General features: G+C 52.6%; 1 protein-coding gene across 3 annotated transcripts in view; it reads left to right on the forward strand.

Annotated features, from left to right (window-relative positions):
- Positions 1–310: 310 nt before the first annotated feature.
- PFKFB4 (6-phosphofructo-2-kinase/fructose-2,6-biphosphatase 4) overlaps positions 311–20,420 on the forward strand; it is a 56,202-nt gene continuing 36,092 nt past the window's right edge. The window contains exons 1-4 of one of the 3 annotated variants that reach the window (XM_003926306.4): positions 311–432; positions 11,994–12,110; positions 12,265–12,361; positions 18,897–18,963. In XM_003926306.4, coding sequence (XP_003926355.1) covers positions 369–432; positions 11,994–12,110; positions 12,265–12,361; positions 18,897–18,963 — 345 coding nt within the window. In that variant the 5' untranslated portion in view covers positions 311–368. Of the gene's footprint in view, positions 433–5,048; positions 5,125–5,235; positions 5,429–11,993; positions 12,111–12,264; positions 12,362–18,896; positions 18,964–20,420 lie in introns of those variants that run through there. The other 2 variants (XM_010337067.3, XM_003926303.4) reach the window with 2 other exon arrangements.

Raw genomic sequence — 20,420 nt, forward strand, 5'->3', positions numbered from 1 at the left:
GACTAGATTCTGCCTGATTTCACAGCCCAACTCCAATGCTGGGCCAGAGACAAAACTGACTTTCTGGGTGGCACGGATCTGCCTGCCTGCAGAGTGGGCAGGTAGTAGGTGGACATGAAGGCAGACGCTGGGTGTCATGGGCAGCTCTGGTGGGAGAGGGAGGCTGTACTGGCTAGAGTGTGGCTGGCTGACTGCAGTGGGGGCACTGGCGCTGCCCTCATAGTTGTAAGCAGCCCTGTGGGGGCGGGCCTAGGGCGGGCTGGGGAGGCGGGGCTGCAGGAGCCGCTGCTCTCTCTCCAGAGTGCTGGGCGGGGTGACCCCACTCTGGAGCTGCAGGGGGCAGTGGCCCTGGCCAGTTTGGTTGCAGGATGGACAGAGGCTCTTTAGGAGGCAGCTCCCTGATGGACCTGGGGCCAGGGAGCAGCAGGCAGGGTAGGCTCGGGACAGCGTGGGGAGTGTGGTGGGTCAGGGAAAGATCTGGATGAAGTCAGGGTGGTGCTGGAGGGGTGCCAGAAGGTTGGGGGCTCTTCCTGGTATAGGGGTGCTCGGAGGGGGGCATTCATCTGTCAGTGGCCCGAAGGAGGGGGAAAACTATCGCCTTGCAAGGGAGGGGGCTGGGCCAATGGGGAACTATAAATAGTGTCTTCCTCCAGCCCAGGGGGAGGGACCGCCAGCTGGAGCTGCCCAGGCTCCAGCTCTGCTCTTTGCTGGCCTCCGAGGGATCGTGTTTGTCCAGGTCTCCTCTCAGGGGTCACACCAGTTTGGGGAAGTCTAGAGGCTCATTTGGAAAGGGTTTCACATGATGTCGCTTTAGCCCTTAAACCAGCATTTCTAGGGTGTCTGCTGTGTGCCTGCCAGTCTTGAGCTTCTCTGAACACCTGCTGTGTACTGAGTTTGGTCATAAACCTCTCAGAACCCTTTCTGTGTGCCCCCGCTGGTCCTGAATCCCTAAGCACCTACTGTACGCCCTGTGCCAGGCTGAAAGGAGGAAGTGCAGATCAGGGTTCCCAGGCTGCTTGGTGACATGGCTCTATGCCTCCAAGTCAGAACCTCATGCTCCCTGTGAGCCCTGAATCCAGGGAGACACAGGGGACAATCCTTCGCTGGAAATGGCCAGAGGAAACTGGAATTCCTAGAAACTCCTGAACCTCTCACTGGACAGCAGGGGTGGGGGTGGAGGGATATATGGGGAGGGAGGCAACAGAGCCCATCAGGCCCCACTGCAGCCTGCCCGTCTCCGCAGGCGCCGGGGCGCAGGGCTTGTGAGTGCGTGTGCGTCTGTGTGTGCATCTGCATGTGTGCTTGTGAGCTGTGCCAGTGTGTCTGTGCACATCAGTGTGTGGGCCTGTGTGGCACACACTGACACCTCGGGTCTTTATGCTGCAAAGGGTGGTTTGTGGGCCAGGTGTGGTGGCTCATGCCTGTGAACCCAGGGCTTTGGGAGGTCGAGGCAAGATGGCTTGAGGCCAGGAGTTCAAGGCTGCAGCACGCCGTGATTGCACCACTGTGCTCCAGCTTGGGTGATGGAGTGAGACCCTGTCTCAAAACCAAAACAAGTGTGTGTGTGGGGGGGGGTCGGGGGTGTGTGTGTGGGGGGTGGGATGGTTTCGCAGTTCTGTCTGGACTGGCCAGTAGATACAGGGACTGGGAAGGGTGTGAGCTTTGAGGACTGGCCATCACATGGCTTCTAGGCTGGGACACTGGGAGGAAGTCCAGTGGTGAGTGCAGAGGGCACCATGGGAGCCAGCCAGGGTCAGGCCAGCCAGGGTCATGGTGGGCAGAGGCTGAGCAGAACATGTTGACACGTGTGCACAGACAACCCAGCATCCTTCCCACACCTGAGGCAGGACAGTGGCTCACTGAGGAGGGAAAAGCCATGAGGGCCAGGGATTCTACCAGGCATCCGCGGAGGCCGAGGGAGCAGAGCCAGGACAGCAGCTCCACGGAGAGGACACGGTGGGGCAGGTGGACTCTGTGATGACAGTGCAGTGTGGGAGGCGAGGTCTGGAAGGCTGGGAGTTGAGCTGAGTCCATGCTGCACTGTGAACTCGCTCTGTGCAGTGTGCCCTTCTTCCCCTTCCTGACCCTCAGTTTCCCACCTGAGAAACAGGGCCATGGAGAGGAGATGGAGAATATCCTCAGAGCAGATGTGGACCCTGGCCTTGGGGAGAAACCCCAGGCATCTCCTGATGTTGACCTGTGGCCTTCCAGCTGAACACAGGGACTTGAAGGAGGGTGCCTGGGTCAGCCCCGAGTAGACTTTTTGAGGAAGAGAGGGAGGTAAAGAGCTGTTGCATTTCCTGGGAAACAGGCTCATCCTGTCTGGGTGTGACGATGTCTTCCCGGAGATAGCCCTGGGCCCCTGCCCAGGCCCACTGTCTCTACCCCCTGTCCTTGAGTAGCATCCCAGGAGGTCTGGGAAGAGAAGAATTGACAGGCCGGAGGAGGCGCTAGGTGTCTGTAGATGTCAGAGGAGATGGCTTTTGCAATGTGTGCTGTGGGTTAGACAGGGTGTGGATGTGTGGTAATGAGGTCTCAGAGGCCACAGTGGCCCCGGGATGGCCTTGGCAGTGGCCAGAAGACAAGAGGACTGGCTGTATCAGGAACAGAATGAGTGGCTTTGGAGAAGTAGGGAGCAGGTCATAAGGGACACCCAGCTCATCAGGAGCCGCCCGTGGATGTGCTCAGATCTTCTGGGCATGGGGTGGAGGAAGGAGTGGGTGGATGCTGCAAAAGGAGGATGAGGAAGGAGGAAGTCATTGACTCAGCCTGGGGCAGGGTGTTCCCAGGGCAAGAAGCTGGAGCTGGTTTGGGGGAGGGTCCAGGTGGGCTTCCAGCATGTGGACCTTCAGAATCTTCATTTCCCATGAAGTGGGCAAGATATCTGTGTCTATCATTTTTTTTTTTTTTTTTTTGAGATGGAGTTTTGCTTTTGTTGCCCAGGCTGGAGTGCAATAGCGCAATCTCGGCTCATTGCAACCTCTGCCTCCCACGTTCAAGTGATTCTCCGGCCGCAGCCTCCCAAGTAGCTGGGATTGTACAGGCATGCACCACCATGCCCAGCTAATTTTGTATTTATAGTAGAGTCGGGGTTTCTCCATGTTGGTCAGGCTGATCTGGAACTCCCAAACTCAGGTGATCCGCCCACCTTGGCCTCCCAAAGTGCTGGGATTACAGGCGTGAGCCATGTGTCAATCATCTTAAGGGACCTTGCCAAGCTTTAAAGAGCTGGGTGGACTTGGACTGACCCAAGGCAGGACTGTGGCAGAGAGGGCATGGGAGGGGGTGCAACATCTATAGTCCATGAGGCCAGACTTGTTTACCATGCCCTCAACACCTGGTTCCTGGCTGGGTACACATTGGACAGAGATCTTGAGGATGCAGGGCCCTTGCCAGAGGTGTTGTGGTTGACATCGCTAGAGGGCAGTGTGGCTCAGGTTCAAGCCGTTTTGGTGGGGGCTGGGGTAGACAGTGTACAAAGCTTGGAGAGTTGGGGCTGGGATCCCGAGGAGGCGGGAGCCTGCAGGAGTTGGGTAGAGTGACAAGAGTGACCCAGCGGTTTCCAAACTTCCAATCTCTCCCCTGTTCTTGTCCGCACTGCATTTTCAAAGACAAGAGGGAGATATAAATACAGTAAAAGACAACCTTAATGTATTTTAAAATGTATTTCTTAGAGATTGACATATTTGATTTATACTACAATACTCTAAGATTGACAATGTGTGCTGGGCACGGTGGCTCACGCCTGTAATCCCAGCACTTTGGGAGGCCGAGGCAGGCGGATCACGAGATCAGGAATTCAAGACCAGCCTGGCCAACATGGTGAAACCCCGTCTCCACTAAACATACAAAAATTAGCCGGCGTGGTGGCAGGCGCCTGTAATCCCAGCTACTTAGTAGGTTGAGGCAGGAGAATCACTTGAACCCCGGAGGCGGAGGTTGTTGTGAGCCGAGACCTTGCCATTGCACTCCAGCCTCGGCGACAGGGTGAGCCTCCGTCTCAAAAAAAAAAAAAAAAAAAAAAGGCTGACAATGTGCACATCCCACTGTCCTGATAAAGAGAAAATACTGACGTATTATTTTCAAAAAATATGTAAAAATTTAGTTGGGGAAAAAAAGAAAATACTAAAAAACAATTTTTTTTTTTTTTTTTTTTGAGACGGAGTTTCGCTCTTGTTACCCAGGCTGGAGTGCAATGGCGCGATCTCGGTTCACCGCAACCTCCGCCTCCTGGGTTCAGGCAATTCTCCTGCCTCAGCCTCACGAGTAGCTGGGATGACAGGCACGTGCCACCATGCCCAGCTAATTTTTTGTATTTTTTTTTTAGTAGAGACGGGTTTCACCATGTTGACCAGGATGGTCTCGATCTGTCGACCTCGTGATCCACCCGCCTCGGGCTCCCAAGGTGCTGGGATTACAGGCTTGAGCCACCGCGCCCGGCCAACAAAAAAACTGTAATTGCTAAAAATGAAATTCTGGAAAGACAATTAAGATATTGCCAGGGCTTAGTGAGTCCTCAAAGTACTTGGTTACAAAGTTCCACGCATTTGCTCCCGGTGAGCTGGAGTTTAGCCCGAGCGCCCCAGCAGCCAAGGCAAAGAGAGAAAGAGGAACAATATTGAAATGTGTTTTGCGTCTCTATCCATGAGATAAAGGAGTTTTCCAGCGTGGTTGAGCACGCTGGAAAAGGAGAGTTCCGGGGCTCGGAGCAGTCAAGGGGGTGTCCCCGAGCAGGGGCAGGAGGGCGCAGGGAATTGACGGCTGGTACAGCAGGCCTAGTGGCCCCTGCCTGCTCTGACCAACCTGGCCATGCGGGTCACGTAGGCCTCGTCCCACTGCACACAAACCCCTCTCTCCTGGGGGCCCTGGGCTCCCTAGCATAGCAAGGAGCAGAATCCACGCGAGCCGAGGATCAGCGCTGCGGCGCCAGGGTGGGGCCCGTAGGTGGAGCCTATGCAATCAGCGGGGTCAGGTAGGGAGCGCCTAGTTTGCGCATCTGGGGAGGGGCCTGCACAATCCGGGCCTTGAACTGGGGCGGGGCCAGCACGATCCGGGAGTTGAGCATGCGCATTCTTGATCCTGGCCTGAAGATCTGGGCCCACTTTTTCCAAAACGGGCGAGTAGGTGAGTTGGGCATGCGTGGTCGGAGGCCGGGCCCTTTTCAGTTGGGGTGGAGCCTCCTCACACTCTGGGGCGGGGCCTGCGGGAAGATAGACATGGGCTGTCGCGGCTTGAGGAGGGGCGGGACCCGAGGGGCGGGACCTCGGGTGGCCCGAGGTGGCCCGGCTGCTGTGTTGGAAGCGGCGCAGTTCGACTCATCCCGGCCCCGGGATGGCGTCCCCACGGGAATTGACCCAGAACCCCCTGAAAAAGATCTGGATGCCATACAGCAATGGGCGGCCCGCTCTGCACGCTTGCCCGCGCGGTGGTGAGGCGGGGTCCTCCGGGAGGGGGTGGGAGGTGCACTGGGATGGGTGGGTAGGGCGGCCTGGGCGGGGGTCTCACATAGAGAAGGGGCCGGAGAAAGGTGGGGAACCAGGGACAAGTGAGGCTGTCGTGACTGGCGAGGCTGCTGGGGACAGGTGAGGCGGTCGTGACAGTGGTGGGCCAGAGACAGGTGTGGCAGAGCAGGGGGCGGGGACAGGTGTGTGGGGGCTTATCGGCTTGGCAGCGGCTAGGTCTCGCCACCATCACCTCGGGGAGGGCGCTGGCCCCCTCGCTCCCCACCCCATCCCCATGGCCCCCAGCCTAGGGAGGACTCTGTGGGCACCCCGGGCCCTTCCCTCTCTCCCGGTCAAGGAGTATGGGCAGGGTTGTCGGACTGGAACTGAGCTGTGTGACCCTAGGCGAATTACTTGGCCTCTCTGAGCCCAAAACTTTCAAAGGTGGGCTAGTTTTCCAGCAGGAGGAAGGGTGCCTCTTGGCTTTAGAGCCGAGCTTGGGTAGGAACTTCAGCACAGATGTGCTCAGTATAGAGACAGAAAAGTATGCCATGTGGGCCTGTGTCGGGTTCCCTGAACATGTAAGCATCCATCTGCGGTCACGGGGGTACAGTAAAACTTGAGGGTGAAACAGCTAGGAAAATGCTGAAATTCATGGAATTGTTGAGGGGCTCACCTCTCCTAGAGTCCCAGGTGTTTAAATCGCTTCTTTGAGTTTCTCCCTGTCCTTAAATGAGCCAGCATTTTTTTTTTAAAGAGATGAGTCTCGCTCTGTTGCCCAAGCTGGAGCGATCATAGTTCACTGGAGCCACGTCCTTCTGGGCTCAAGCGATCCTCCCACCTCAACCTCTTGAGTAGCTGTGACTACAGGTGCGCTGCCACACCCAGCTTTTTTTTTTTTTTTTTTTTTTTTTGGTAGAGACAGGGTCTTGCTATGTTGTCTGGGCTGGTCTCCAACTCCTAGCTTCAAGTGGACCCTCTGGCCTCGGCCTTCCAAAGTGTTGGGATTACAGGCGTGGGACCTGGCCTGCAACTTTTTTATTACCAGGAAAAAGAAAGATTTGTTTTAGGAGTAACTGAAACATTGTAGTGAATTTGCAACTTGTCCAGGACCTCAGAGAACATCTAGTATAACTGACGGTGAAGGGAGATCAGGAGATTATGTGACATGCCTGGGTCTCCCTGTCATCCTGCCTCTGCTTATGTATGATAAGCGAGGGGAGAGTTCTTTGTGCTCATCCTGCTGCAGCAGCCTGGGGTCACCACTTTGATCATGATATGAGTCTTGGGGGAAGGGTATTTCTGCCCACACTGTGAGTCCTAGCAGGGGAAGGCCATGTTTCTGACCAGACCGAGTCATAGTAAGACATGGCTCTGACTGTGGTATAGGTCCTGGTGGGGCCGTGGCTGTCTACAATGCACACTCAGTCCTGAGGGCGATGGCCAGCCTTCCTTTGAGACTCTTCTGGAGGTGTGGAGGCTGAGCCAGTCTGTGTTACTAAGGCTGTGTGGTTCTGACTTAGCTGGGTAGCTGCTATTACTACATAGAGGAAAGGAGTGAGGGCCTGGACTTTGTTTCTGTTTGTTTGTTTTTTAGGTTTTTGTTTTTTTTGTGTTTTGTTTTATTTTTATTTTTTTATGAGATAGAGTCTTGCTCTGTTGCCCAGGCTGGAGTGCAGTGGCATGGTCTTGGCTCACTGCAGCCTCCGCCTTGCAGGTTCAAGCTATTCTCCTGCTTCAGCCTCCCTAGTAGCTGGGATTACAGGCACCTGCCACTGTGCCCAGCTGATTTTTGTATTTTTAGTAGTGATGGGGTTTCATCATGCTGGCCAGGCTGATCTCGAACTCCTGACCTCTTGATCCGCCCACCTCGGCCTCCCAAAGTGCTGGGATTGCAAGCGTGAGCCACTGCGCCCGGCCTCGTTTTGTTTTTGTTTTTTGTTTTTTTTTTAGACAGAATTTTGCTCTTGTTGCCCAGGCTGGAGTGCAGTGGTGTGATCTCACCTCACTGCCACCCCTCCTGGGTTCAAGCAATTCTCCTGCTTCAGCCTCCCAAGTTGCTGGGATTACAGGCATGCGCCACAATGCCCGGCTAATTTTATATTTTTACAGAGATGGGGTTTCATCATGTTGGCCACACTGGTCTTGAATTCCTTAATTCTAATGATCTGCCCACCTTGGCCTTCCAAAGTTCTGTGATTACAGGCGTGAGCCACTGTGCCCAGCCAAGTCCGTGAGCCTTTAAGAAGCAGGTCCTCAATAAGCGGAGTCAGCGTATTCTCTCATCACTACCATTCTTTCTTTGCTTCTCACTACATCCGAGTCAGGGATTGATGCATCACCTCCAGCCAACCCCCATTATAGGTGAGAGGAAGCTGAGGTCTAATGGGAAGGTCTCGCAGCCCCTGAGGCAGGACCTGTGTTTCTAGGCCTAAGTTTGGGACTGAATGTGGCTCTGGCCTGAGCTGAAGGGCTCATTCCATCACGAGCCTCAGGGTGTTGGGGTAGGCTGGGTTCTGGGTCCTCACTTTTTCCTGGAGGAGGAGGTACCACCCAAGAGGCCAAAGATGAGACCTGGAGGTTGTGTGGGCATCTGGGCCTCAGCCTCGGGTCCCAGCTTCACTGCAGGGAGTGGGTAAGCGGTGAATGAACATGGAAACCCCCCGCCCGTGCCGCACCTCCAGCTCCTAGGACCTGCTTTCGGGCAGCATTTTACCCTTTGCATAGTAGACTTGTAGGCTGAGTGACTGCACGGGACAGTCTGAACCCAGAGGGTGTGGGTCAGGGTGGAAGCAGATTTGGTCCCAGGGCTTTGTGGGGAGGAGGCAGCTGTGCCCACTGCTGGTCTGTGCTTTGTACTGGGTTTTCTCTGGAGTCTAGTCCCCAGCTCCTCAGGGCCTCCATTCCCACAGCCACGCCCCCACTTGATAAAATTTAGAGCCACACCTGAGCGCTGGGAGGCTCTTCCCTTTCCCATCACTGGCCTCTGAGCTCAGACCTGGAGGAACTCTGGGGGCAGATGGGGCCAGAGCTGACTCAGGGAGCACCTCAGAAAGGGAAGTGTTTGATGGCTTTTCTCAGCCAAAAGGTGGCCAGTTGGCAAGACTCTTCCTGGGTCAGGACATGACTGGTGTGGGCACAGGGCAACAGGAGAGGCGACTGTCAGTCCCCTCCAAACAGGGCCTTCATTTTAAAGAGCTCTGCCTTCCCTAGCCTGGCCTAAGGAGGTGAGAGCGGCTGCGTTCACGAGTCCGTTCTGGCGCCCCCTGCAGGGACTTGTGGCTGCTCCTGCGGTGGAAGTGCCAGAACACACACAGACACTGCCGGTTGCCAGGCATGTCCAGGCCCCTTGGCTCCTAGGGCTTGTGGGGCCTGCAGCGAATTTACAGGAAAGGAATCTACGAGGGAAGTTGGGCTGACATGTCTTCACATTTCCTTCCGCACATGCTTGTTGTTATAAACAGTGTTTTTTTTTTTTTTTTTTTTTTTTGGAGATGGAGTCTCGCTCTGTCTTCCAGGCTAAAGTGCAGTGGCTCGATCTTGGCTCACTGCAACCTCTGCCTCCTGTGTTCAAGTGATTATCCTGCCTCAGCTTCCCAAGTAACTGTGATTACCAGTGTGCATCACCACACCTGGCTAATTTTTGTATTTTTAGTAGAAACAGAGTTTCTCCGTGTTGTCCAGGCTGGTCTTGGACTCCTGGCCTTTGGTGATCCGCCTACCTTGGCCTCTTGAAGTGCTGGGATTACAGACATGAGCCACCATGCCCGGTTGTAAACAGTGTGTTCTGCTGTCCTGTTTGCTCAGTGGCCGGGTCCTGTGGGTTCAGCACCCAGCTCGCTTAATCCACATGGTCTGTTTCAGTGGCACAATATGTTTTCTCCTGTGCCTCAGTTGGCAATTTCTCACAGCTGGGATTTCCCCGGTGTTTTGCAGTGATAAGCAGAGCTGTTGTGATATACTGAACTTTGGTTTTCTTTTGGGTCATTTCCTTGGGAGCTTATCTTGGGGAGCAGAGGAGATAGGTATTTTATTGCTTTGTTTTGTGCCCAGGCCTGATATGCTGCCCTGCCTGGCCACCTTGTGCTGAGCATGTGGGTGGGAGGGGGAAGGGAAATGTCACCAAGTGCCGTGGGAGGAGGCTGGAGCTGTCTCTGGGAAAATAGGAGATGTGGAGAAGGGGTGCAGATCCCCAGTCCTGAGCTTCTGGGAGTGCCCCTGAAGGAGCAGCCGGCGTGTGGGATGAGCTGAGTGGGTGGGTGCAGGATCTCCTCCTGCTTAGCAGCAGCTGACACACTGCCCTTGATTGCTTGATTGCAACCTGGCCAGGAACTGTGCAGACAACTCAGGCCTCGACCGTCTACCAGCCCTGAGGAGGCAAGGCCTTGCCTAACTTGTTTTCCTCTCACCTTAGCCAATGCTGAGATTTCTCTGCAAGTTTCTTCACTCTCACTCAGTCAGTCTGTTTCATGGGGTCTCCTTCCTGCCCCTGAGGCTCACTGGTTGGGCCACCTTTAAACAAGGGCCATGCACAGGAGTGACGGAGCCCCCACTGGCAAGCAGGGCGCTTTGCTTCTCTGCAGGGCTTGCCTGGGGCCAGGCCACTGGCTCCATGCCCCAAGTCCCAAGGGCAGTCGGTGCTGAAGTACACCTATGACTTTAGCTCAGCATCTGCCGGAGCAGGTCAGAGGGTACAGCTTCCCAGAAGTGCCTAGGCTCTTCCATAGGGATAGCACTAGGCCTCTCTGAGGGATGATTGTCCCATTTTACAGCTGGGGACATCGAGGCTCAGAGTTCCCAATGAGTTCCCAAGATGGCAACCCAGGCCTGACCCCTGATCCCCCATGGAAATGTTCCTGGAGCCTCTGTGCTCTGAGGGAGACAACTTCTTGTTGAGGACAGTCTGTCTAGGGAGGGCAACCAGGTGAAGGCACTTGCAGAGCCAAGTGGGCAGAAGAGGGACAGTGACAGGTACCCGCATCTGTCCATCTGCCTGTCTGCTATGGTTTTACCTGACCCAGGTCCTAAGGATGAGGAAAAGGAAGCTTCCTGAGGCTTCTGATGTGAGACCACATTTGATGGCATTGGAAACTGAGCTGGAGGCTGGGTGTGGTGGCTCACCTTGTAATCCCAGCACTTTGGGAGGACGAGGCGGGTGGATCATCTGAGATCAGGAGTTCGAGACGAGGCTGACCAACACAGTGAAATCCCATCTCTACCGGAAATATAAAAATTAGCTGGGTATGGTGACATGCGCCTGTAATCCGTTACTTGAGAGGCTGAGGCATGAGAATTGCTTGAACCTGGGAGGCAGAGGTTGCAGTGAGCCGGACACCACCACATGCCAGCCTGGGCAAGGGCAACAGAGTGAGACCCTGTCTCAAAAAAAAAAAAAAGGCTGGGCCCGGTGGCTCATGCCTATAATCCCAGTACTTTGGGAGGCAAGTGGATCACCTGAGGTCAGGAGTTCAAGACCAGCCTGACCAACGTGGCGAAACCCCATCTCTACTGAAATTACAAAAATTTCAGTGAGCCGAGATTGCACCACTGTACTCCAGCCTGGGCAACAGAGCAAGACTCCATCCCAAAACAGAAAAAACTGAGTTGGGTTCCATGAGATAAAGCTGGCAGTTCTGCTGCCTTGGTATCTGTCCTGGCCAGCTGGGGATTTAGGGGGCTGTATTCAAACCCTTCCCTGCCTCTAACCTGGCATCTTCTCTGGCTGGCACACTGACCTGTGGCACATAAATGGTGGTAGGTGGGCTCTCAGAGGGACTGTCCTTGTAGGCATCAGTCTGGGTCTCTGGTCTCAACCCCTTGTAGTCCTTACCCTGAGAGACTTCTCTCCCTGATCCTGCCTACAATTCCTGAGCACCAACGCTGTGCCCAGCCAGCCCCAGGACCCTGAATGGTTCAGATACCACAAGGCTTCTGCTGCCGTAAGTGATCAGTCTAGAGAGAGGAGTGTCATTAGCGAGGTGACCAGGATTGAGGGTGAGGGTATTCCTAGTGGCCATGGAGATGCCTTGGGGAAAGGACTCGTTGAGGAAGCAGCTTTTGAGCTGGGCTTTGTGTGATGAAAATAAGTTCACCCCGGGGAGGGCATGCATTGGGGTTGTGTGTTATGGGAGCACTGAGTGACAGTTGGATGGGAGAGATGTGAAAAGGTTAGGGCATGGATTCCTGGATGACAGAGGCAGGGTGTTGATTACCCTGCGGGGTTTTGGTCCTGTCCTTCATGCGATGGGGACACCCCAGCCTTGTTTAGGCAGCGGCAAGGTCGGTTGACTTTATATCTGGTGATAAAGGTGCCATCAGGATGAGAAGGGCTGGAGAGATCTCACTGTGTCTGCGGCCCTGGGAAAGGGGGCATACCAACACTGGCTTGAAGCTGGTATCTGGGGCACCCTGGGAGCTGTGCGATGCTAGGAAGCCAAGAAGATAACTCTGATGCCAGTCCCATGCCCTGAAGCTGAGAGACCACAGGCCCAGAGGGAGGGGCGTGCTGGGAGGGTCCCGCCCTCATCTGACCCTGTGCTGCTTGCCTTTTAGTGTGTATGACCAACTGCCCAACGCTCATCGTCATGGTGGGGCTGCCCGCCAGGGGCAAGACCTACATCTCCAAGAAGTTGACTCGATACCTGAACTGGATTGGTGTGCCCACTCGGGGTAAGGCTTGGCCCAGCCGTCCAAGAGGAGCTTTGTAGGGCACGGGGAAGAGAATAGAGAAGGCTGGCCTGGGTTGGGTCAAGGTCAGGGTTGGTTGGGTCAGGTAGGTAGGGGTTGCTGTTGCTGTAAATGCTGAGCCTCTCCTTCCCACCAGAGTTCAATGTTGGCCAGTATCGCCGGGACATGGTCAAGACCTACAAATCTTTTGAGTTTTTTCTCCCCGACAATGAAGAGGGCCTGAAAATCAGGAAGTAAGTATATGTGTTGGGTGTAGGGGGAGAGGCTGTGAGGGGACCCAGTGTGGAGAAAGCTAACATGTTACTGACCATTTACTGAGAAGTCCCTGGAGTGGAGCTGCTGGGGCATGACTGAGCTACTCCTGAGCCCTGGCCTTGCCTGGCCCCGACGGCTGTGTGACAGGGCTGTGTGACAAGGCTGGGCTCTGGACCTCTCAGGATGTGGTGGGGGTGGAAGGTGATGGGTTTGGGGATCAGAGGGGAGGGTGTGTTGTGTGGCTTCCTGGTGGCTGGGCCATTCCTGTCCTGGGGTTAAGGAGCCCTTGGAAGGACAGCCTGTGGGAGGGGAGGACAGAGCTTCAGGGAGGTGACAGGGGCTCAGCCCAGGCAGGTCAGAGCTGCTGTCTGGAGGTCACAGTGCTGACCCCATCTCCCATGGGGATGGCTGCTGCTGGGGAGGGGAGCCTGAGTGAGTGCAGGCGCACAGGCCTCAGGGACGGAGCTGGGGGCAGGGTATTCCTCCCTTGCCCCAGGTTAAACCCTCTTCTGTGTATTTGGAGCATTTTTTTTCTGTGCTTGCGATGATGTTCCGGGTGTGTGATTGCTGGTGTGATTGGCTTTGCATTGAAATCTCCTAAATGCTGCTGGGTGAGTAGTTCACACTCCTGCTGTTATTCTTGCCACAGAAATTTGTATATGCTACCCCCGACCCCCAACAACTTTCAGACTTGAACTGTGGCCTTCATTCAAGGAACTGAGCAGCCATGCTGTGCTTTTCTCAGCAGGTGTTAGCTGGGGCTTGAGAATCTCCTTATCAACCTAGGGTGGCTGAGACTTGCTCTCGGCCCAGTCATCAGGATAGGGCAGTAAGCAGAGGTTGACCCAGCTCTAGTGACTTCTCCAAATCAAGCCCAGTCCCAGGCCAGAGGCTACCAGGCTGCCACTGGGGTCCACACTAGGCTACTTGTTCCTTCTCTGGCCACCAGGGGGCAGGAACTCCTTGCTGTGGGGCTTGGACCTTCAGCCCAGAGACTGCCTTTGTTCTTACATGGGTGTGGCCGGGCATGGCTGTGACACCGAAGGAAGGGGAGCCTGACACTCAGTTTCTGTAGCCAAATTGTGGGTAAAAATCAAGGCTGGACCCTCTGGTGATATTGAACCAGATAAAAGGTAGGGGACTAATATTTGAATCTGCTGCGTGCGGGTTCTTGATGCCCATTGTCACCACCCCCCTTTTACAGATGAGGAAACAGGCCCAGACAGGCCAGGACTCTTACACAAAATAGCAAGTTTACATCAGAGCTCAGACTTGAAGCTAAGCGCATCTACCACTAAAAAGTGTCCATCATCCCAATATTCCTTAATAGATAGGTCAAGGAACTGATCAAATACAAATTTTATTTTATTTTATTTTTTTAAAGTTATTATTATTTTTTGAGATGGTGTCTCACTCTGGCTAGAGTGCAGTGGCACAATCTCGACTCACTGCCACCTCTACCTCCCGGGTTCAAGCGATTCTCCTGCCTCAGTCTCCTGAGTAGCTGGGACTACAGGTGCCCGCCATCATGTCCAGCTAATTTTTGTATTTTTAGTAGAGATGGTGTTTCACCATGCTGGTCAGCCTGGTCTGGAACCCCTGACCTCCAGTGATCTACCCACCTCAGCCTCCCAAAGTGCTGAGATTGATTACAGGCTTGAGCCACTGCACCCAGCCTATTTTATTTTTGACTATCCCTGCCAGATGCAAATTTTAAACAACCCCAAGCTATGGGCGCTGATAGCCCAGCCTGTTGATCTTCCCAGAAGCTTCTGTGTTGGGCAGTGCCTTGCTTTCCCAGATGCTGGGACCAAGTCCAGAAAGTGATAGTGCCTTGGGTCACTCAGGGTTTGAATCTGGAGTCTGTCCTGTCTGAATCCATAGTGTTTGGGAGGAGAGTCTGCCAGCCATTCCACTCTGGCTGCCCCTCTAAGGTAGGGATATTGGAATTAATTGAAACAGAGACCTTTTGGGAGGCCGAGGTGGGTGGATCACCTGAGGTCAGGAGTTCAAGACCAGCCTCGCCATCATGGAGAAACTCCATCTTTAAAAAAAAAAAGAAAAAGAAATTAGAAACAAAGAGACCTAGACCCAGAGAGGCTGGGAAGCTAGTCCAAGGTCACCTGGCAACAGAAGCTGGAGCAGGCTCATTGCTGTCTTTCTGCAGGCATACCCTCTGGCTGACCTAGAAACCCTCTCTCCTGTATCCAAATCGTGGCTCTTGCTGGGCCACAGGTCCATTTCCTATTAATTAGCCCAAAATTTTCCAATTGGCAAAATAAAAGGACCAGAGTTTTAAAAATTGAAAATCTGGGAAGAGACAGCTGTGTTTCCCATGTGGGCACACTCATTCATACCCAGTTACTCACACGATGTTGAGGTCTATCTCTGACACTGGACACAGCAGAAGGTCTAGAAAAGTGCATGCAAGGCTGGGTGTGATGGTTCACACCTGTAATCACAGCACTTTGGGAGGCTGAGGTGGGTGGATCACTTGAGGCCGAGAGTTTGAGACCAGCCTGGCCAACATAGCAAAACCCTGTCTCTACTAAAATTACAAAAATTAGCCACCTATGTTGGCAAACGACTATAATCCCAGCTACATCAGGAGGCTGAGGCATGAGAATTGCTTGAATCTGGGAGCCGGAGGTTGCAGTGAGCCAAGATCGCATCTCTATGCTCCAGCCTGGGTGAGAGTAAGACTCCGTCTCAAAAAATAACGTATGCAAGGGCATTAGTACACATATTCTAACAGGCACACTCATACTCCTGTATACAGTCCTATGCCACACACAAGCCTCTGTACACACATACGCATGGGCACATGCACGCATGTGCATACCTCATAGGCACACATCTGGACACACATATACCATAGCGCAGGGTACATAGACATACACACCCTGTGTGTACACAGTCACATTATACGTGAGGATATATGTACATTTGTGGGTACCTACACATATAAATACTTGAGCTCACTTAAGCCACACATGATTCAAGGGCAGGTACACACATGCAGACGCACATGTTCTCATCCTATATACACACACACACCCGAGCACACTCATACATGGTGTGTTGGGGGTCCCCAAGACTGCCCTCAGGTTCAGTGATTTGCTAGGGTGACTCCCAGGACTTGGCGTATAGCTGGACTCATGGCTAAGACTTAGTACAGTGACATGGCACAAAGCAAAATCAGAAAGAGAAAAGGGGCCTGGGGTGAAGTCCAGAGGAAACCAGGAGCAAGCATCCAAGATTCTCCCCCCAGGGAGTCACACAGGATGTACTTAAGTCCTCCTGCATCGAATTGTGACAGCTCGTGTAAAATGTTGTCTGCTGGAGAAGTGCATCAGAGACTCAGTGATCAAGGTTTTTATTGGAGGCTGGTCACATAGGCACCCTGTGCCTAGCATGTATCAAAATTCCAGACTCCCAGAGGGAAAGCAGGTATGCAGCATGAACTATGTTGTTTGTATGAACAGTCTATGCACAGTGAGCTCCTCTTACAATTCAGGGTAAGTTTTAGGTCACTAGAGGGAACTGTTTACCATCCAGACCCTGGCCAAGGGCCAACCTCACAAGTAGGCCTTTTGAAAGGGACCGTTCTAATGCCTGCTGTGTTAACTCTTCCACACACATGCAGTCACCCACCACACATGAAGGTGGGTGCACACACACATGCATACCTCAGAGGTACATGTGTGGACACATATACACTTGTGCTCACCCTGTATGCACATCTGGATCTGTGCACACGTACACACCAAGCATGATCACATATGTGCTCACAGTCACATAGCACATGAAGACATGTGTACAACACAGCATGTGTACACACATGGGCACCTCTACATGCATACTCTATATGCCTGGACATACACACAAACATACACATAGGTGCATGCACACACATCCTGTATACACTCATTCATACCTGTGCCCATTTAGTCACACAGTGCACACAGGAATTGTGCACACTCATGTGCATATGCAGCTGTGCCCACACCTGGGCCCAGGGAATGCTCACACAGGTACACTCACATATTTACATGTACATATTTGGGCACAACACACACATACACACCCACACATGTGGATTCATGCACATATGCATCTCTTCACCCCATTCGCACTCACACACACACACACACACACACACACACATACACGCAAGCATGCACAGGCTCCCAGTCTCTTCCCTCAGCATCTCCACTGGGGCCCTGAGGTCTGTCCTGCATGGTGGAGTTATGGCCAGAGCAGCCCACAAAAGAGATCTTAGCCCAGAACGTGGGACTCTAAATGCAGGTGATGAGAAATGTCCCCAGCAATGCCAGTTACCTGGACTCTCAGAATTGAGATGTTTTTGGCATGAGGAAGAAAGCACTTTGAGGGTTTAATTGAGAGACCCATTGGGGCACAGAATAGGTTACAAGGGCTGGGCATGGTAGCTTATGTGTGTAATCCCACTATGGGAGGCTGAGGTGGGAGGATCTCTGGAAGCCAGGAGTTAAAGACCAGCCTGAGCTACATAGTGAGACCCTGGAGAAAGAGAGAAACAGAGAAAGGAAGGAAGAAAGGAAGAAGGAAAGAGGGAAGGGAGGGACGGAGGGAAGGTCACAAGGAGGCATAGGAGTAGAACTCTTTTCAGTGCCCTGGACTCAGCTCTACTGCTGATTTCTCTGTGGTTCCCAGATCAGCTTCTGCCTCTGTATTTTAGGCATACTGGCCTGATGAGAGCCAACTTTGATATGCTAGAAGTTTAAACACAAAATCCAAAGATCAACAAAGCTAGGAGGGCTAGGTGCTATGGCTCATGCTTGTAATCCCAGCACCTGGGAGGCTAAGGAGGGTAGATCACCTGAGGTCAGGAGTTCCAGACTCACCTGGCCAACATGGTGAAACCCCATCTCTACTAAAAATATAAAAAGTTAGCTGAGCCTGGTGGCACTTGCCTGTAATTCTAGCCACTCAGGAGTCTAAGGCAGGAGAATTGCTTGAACCCAGGAGGGGGAGGTTGCAGTGAGCCAAAATCGTGCCACTGCACTCCAGCCTGGGCAAAAAAGTGAGACGCTGTCTCAAAAAACACAAAGCTAAGAGATCTAGCGTTACCCTTACATATAAAAAGGGAAGATAATAGATAAAAATTTATTTATCTCCAGACCTCATAGGAGAGATTGATAAGATGAGAACAATTGTGGCTTGGTGCGGTGGCTCACACCTGTAATCCCAGCACTTTGGGAGGTCAGAGTGAGCAGATCACTCGAGGTCAGGAGTTCAAGACCAGCCTGGCCAACATGGCAAAACCCCATCTCTACTAAAAATACAAAAATTAGCCAGGTGTGGTGGCACATGCCCATAATCCCTGCTACTTGGGTGGCTGAGGCATAAGAATTGCTTGAACCTGGGAGGCAGAGGTGGCACTGAGCCAAGATCGTACCACACCAGTGTACCCCAGCCTGGGCAACAGAGCAAGAAGCTGTCTCCAATAAAAAAAAAAAATCCTCATGTGTCAATCCGTTTTGCAGCAATAAATGAAAAAGCTGAGACCTTCTAAAGATTGTGTATGCCTGGGCAACACAACAAGACCGCATCTCTAAAATAAATTTTAAAATTAGCCAGGTGTGGTGGCATACCCCTGTAGCTCCAGCTACTCTGGAAGCTGAGGCAGGAGATCGCTTGAGCCCAGCATTTTGGGCTGCAGTGAGGTATGATCCCACCGCTGCACTCCAGCCTGGGTGGCAGAGTGAGACCTTGTCTCAGAAAAAAAAAAAAAAAAAAAAAAGAGAGAGAGATCTGAAAATTGTATAGTCAGTGGTCAGTCATAGGTGAGGGATTCCGCTTATTTTGATAATCAGGGAAAATATGTGACAGTTAGAAATCATGAATATGGCACAATGACAGCATGGATTTGCACATCATGAGAAGATGAGGAAAAATACAGAAAAGTAGTGCTTAAAAAATATTCCTAATGGCTAAGAGTATATAGCCTTCTACTTTACAGGAGCAGAGTTAGCCAAACACTGAAAATTATCCCAAGGAGGGCCGGGTGCGGTGGCTCAAGCCTGTAATCCCAGCACTTTGGGAGGCCGAGGGGGGTGGATCATGAGGTCGAGAGATCGAGACCATCCTGGTCAACATGGTGAAACCCCGTATCTACTAAAAATACAAAAAACTAGCTGGGCGTGGTGGCGCGTGCCTGTAATCCCAGCTACTTAGGAGGCTGAGGCAGGAGAATTGCCTGAGCCCAGGAGGCGGAGGTTGTGGTGAGCCCAGATCGCGCCATTGCACTCCAGCCTGGGTAACAAGAGCGAAACTCTGTCTCAAAAAAAAAAAAAAAAAAAAAAAAAAAAAAAAAAAAAAAAATTATCCCAAGGAAAGAGAAACTTTGAAAGGAGAGAGTAAGAGACCTCAGGGCTGTTCCTCCTTTCATGTCTCCTGTTGTATGTCCCTGGCCTCCCTCCTGCAGCCAGGTTTGGGTGCTGGGCTGACCCTGTGTTTTCTCTCTTGAAGGCAGTGTGCCCTGGCAGCCCTCCGTGACGTCCGGCGGTTCCTTAGTGAGGAGGGGGGACATGTGGCGGTGAGTGTGACACCCAGGTGACAGCTGGGAGTGACATATGGGAGCCCACTCACATCTGTGCCTTTGCTGATCTGGAGGGGAAGGCAGGGTGTGTATGCCCCAGATGCCGTGGGTGCCAGCCCTTGGGAGGAAGTCTGCAGCAGCTATGCAGGAGGAAGCCAGAGGCTGGATGTGGGCCAGGAGTTTCCCTCTGGGAAGGTGGTGGCTGCATTTGACCCTGCAGGACTTCCCCCTGAATACTTGTATTGTTGACCACCCCAGAAGTTACAGGTATCAGGTAGCCTAAGTCTTTAGTAAATGTGATTTATCCTGGTGTGGGTGGGGAGAGTCCTGCTCCGCATTACTGGTAATTGCAGGAACCCACTGAATCCTGGGTTAAGGGGATTCCACCTGTGTGTGGCCCCCCCACAGTCAGATGGAAGGGCAGAACAGGTCTGAGCTGGGGTGTCCTTTTTCTTCTTGGAGTCATGCCCTCTGGAGTTCTCTGTCCCCAGCTCGAACCTGTGCCTATAGCGCAGGCATCGCCCTTCTCTCTCCTGGGTTGAATATTCTACCTCTGGATCCCACATCGTCCTCTCCTTGACTTGCTGATTTGTTTCACTGAAGCACATCCTCCAGTAACTTCCTGAGAAAGGTGCTTCTGGAGGTAAATTGTGTGAGATCTTGCATATCTAAAATGTCTTTTTTTTTTTTTTTGAGACTGAGTCTTACTCTGTCCCCTGGGCTGGAGTGCAGTGGGCTAGAGTGCAGTGGCATGATCTCAGCTCACTGCAACCTCCTCTTTCCGAGTTCTAGCAATTCTCATGCTTCAGCATCCTGAGCAGCTGGGATTACAGGCACCTGCCACGACGTGTGACTGATCTTTGTATTTTTAAGAGAGATGGGGTTTCACCATGTTGGTCAGGCTGGTCTTGAACTCCTGACCTGAGATGATCTGGGATTACAGGCATGAACCACTATGCCCAGCTGAAATGTCTTTTTTTAATCCTCACATTTGATGATTGGGTATAGAATTATAGGTGGAAAGTGCTTTTCCCTTAGGACTTTTCCACTGTAATGTCTTACGGCTTCTAGTGCGGCTGTGGAGAAGTCTCATGTCATTCTGATTTGCTGATCTTCCTAAAAGATTCATCTCTTCGAGGGAGCTGGGAGTTTCTCATGCGCCTTCCTCTTGGGAGGCCTTTAGGGTCTTCAAGGTGATATGCTTTGTGGTGGGTCTTCTCTCCTCTACCATACATGGTCCTGGGGGGCCCTTTTCATCATAACAATTGTTCTCCAAGTCAGGGAAATTGTCATGTAGTATTTTTTTTTCTTTTTTTACGTTTTTTTACTTTTTTTTTCTGAAGGTCTTAGACTAACACCTCGTGTAGTATTTCTTTGATAAATCACCTCTGCCCCCTTCTGGCAACTCACTCCATCCCTGCTCCCATTTTCTGAGCTGCTTTTTCTAGAACTCC

This window comes from Saimiri boliviensis, chromosome 8 (genome assembly GCF_048565385.1).
Source record: "Saimiri boliviensis isolate mSaiBol1 chromosome 8, mSaiBol1.pri, whole genome shotgun sequence".
NCBI lineage: Eukaryota > Metazoa > Chordata > Mammalia > Primates > Cebidae > Saimiri > Saimiri boliviensis.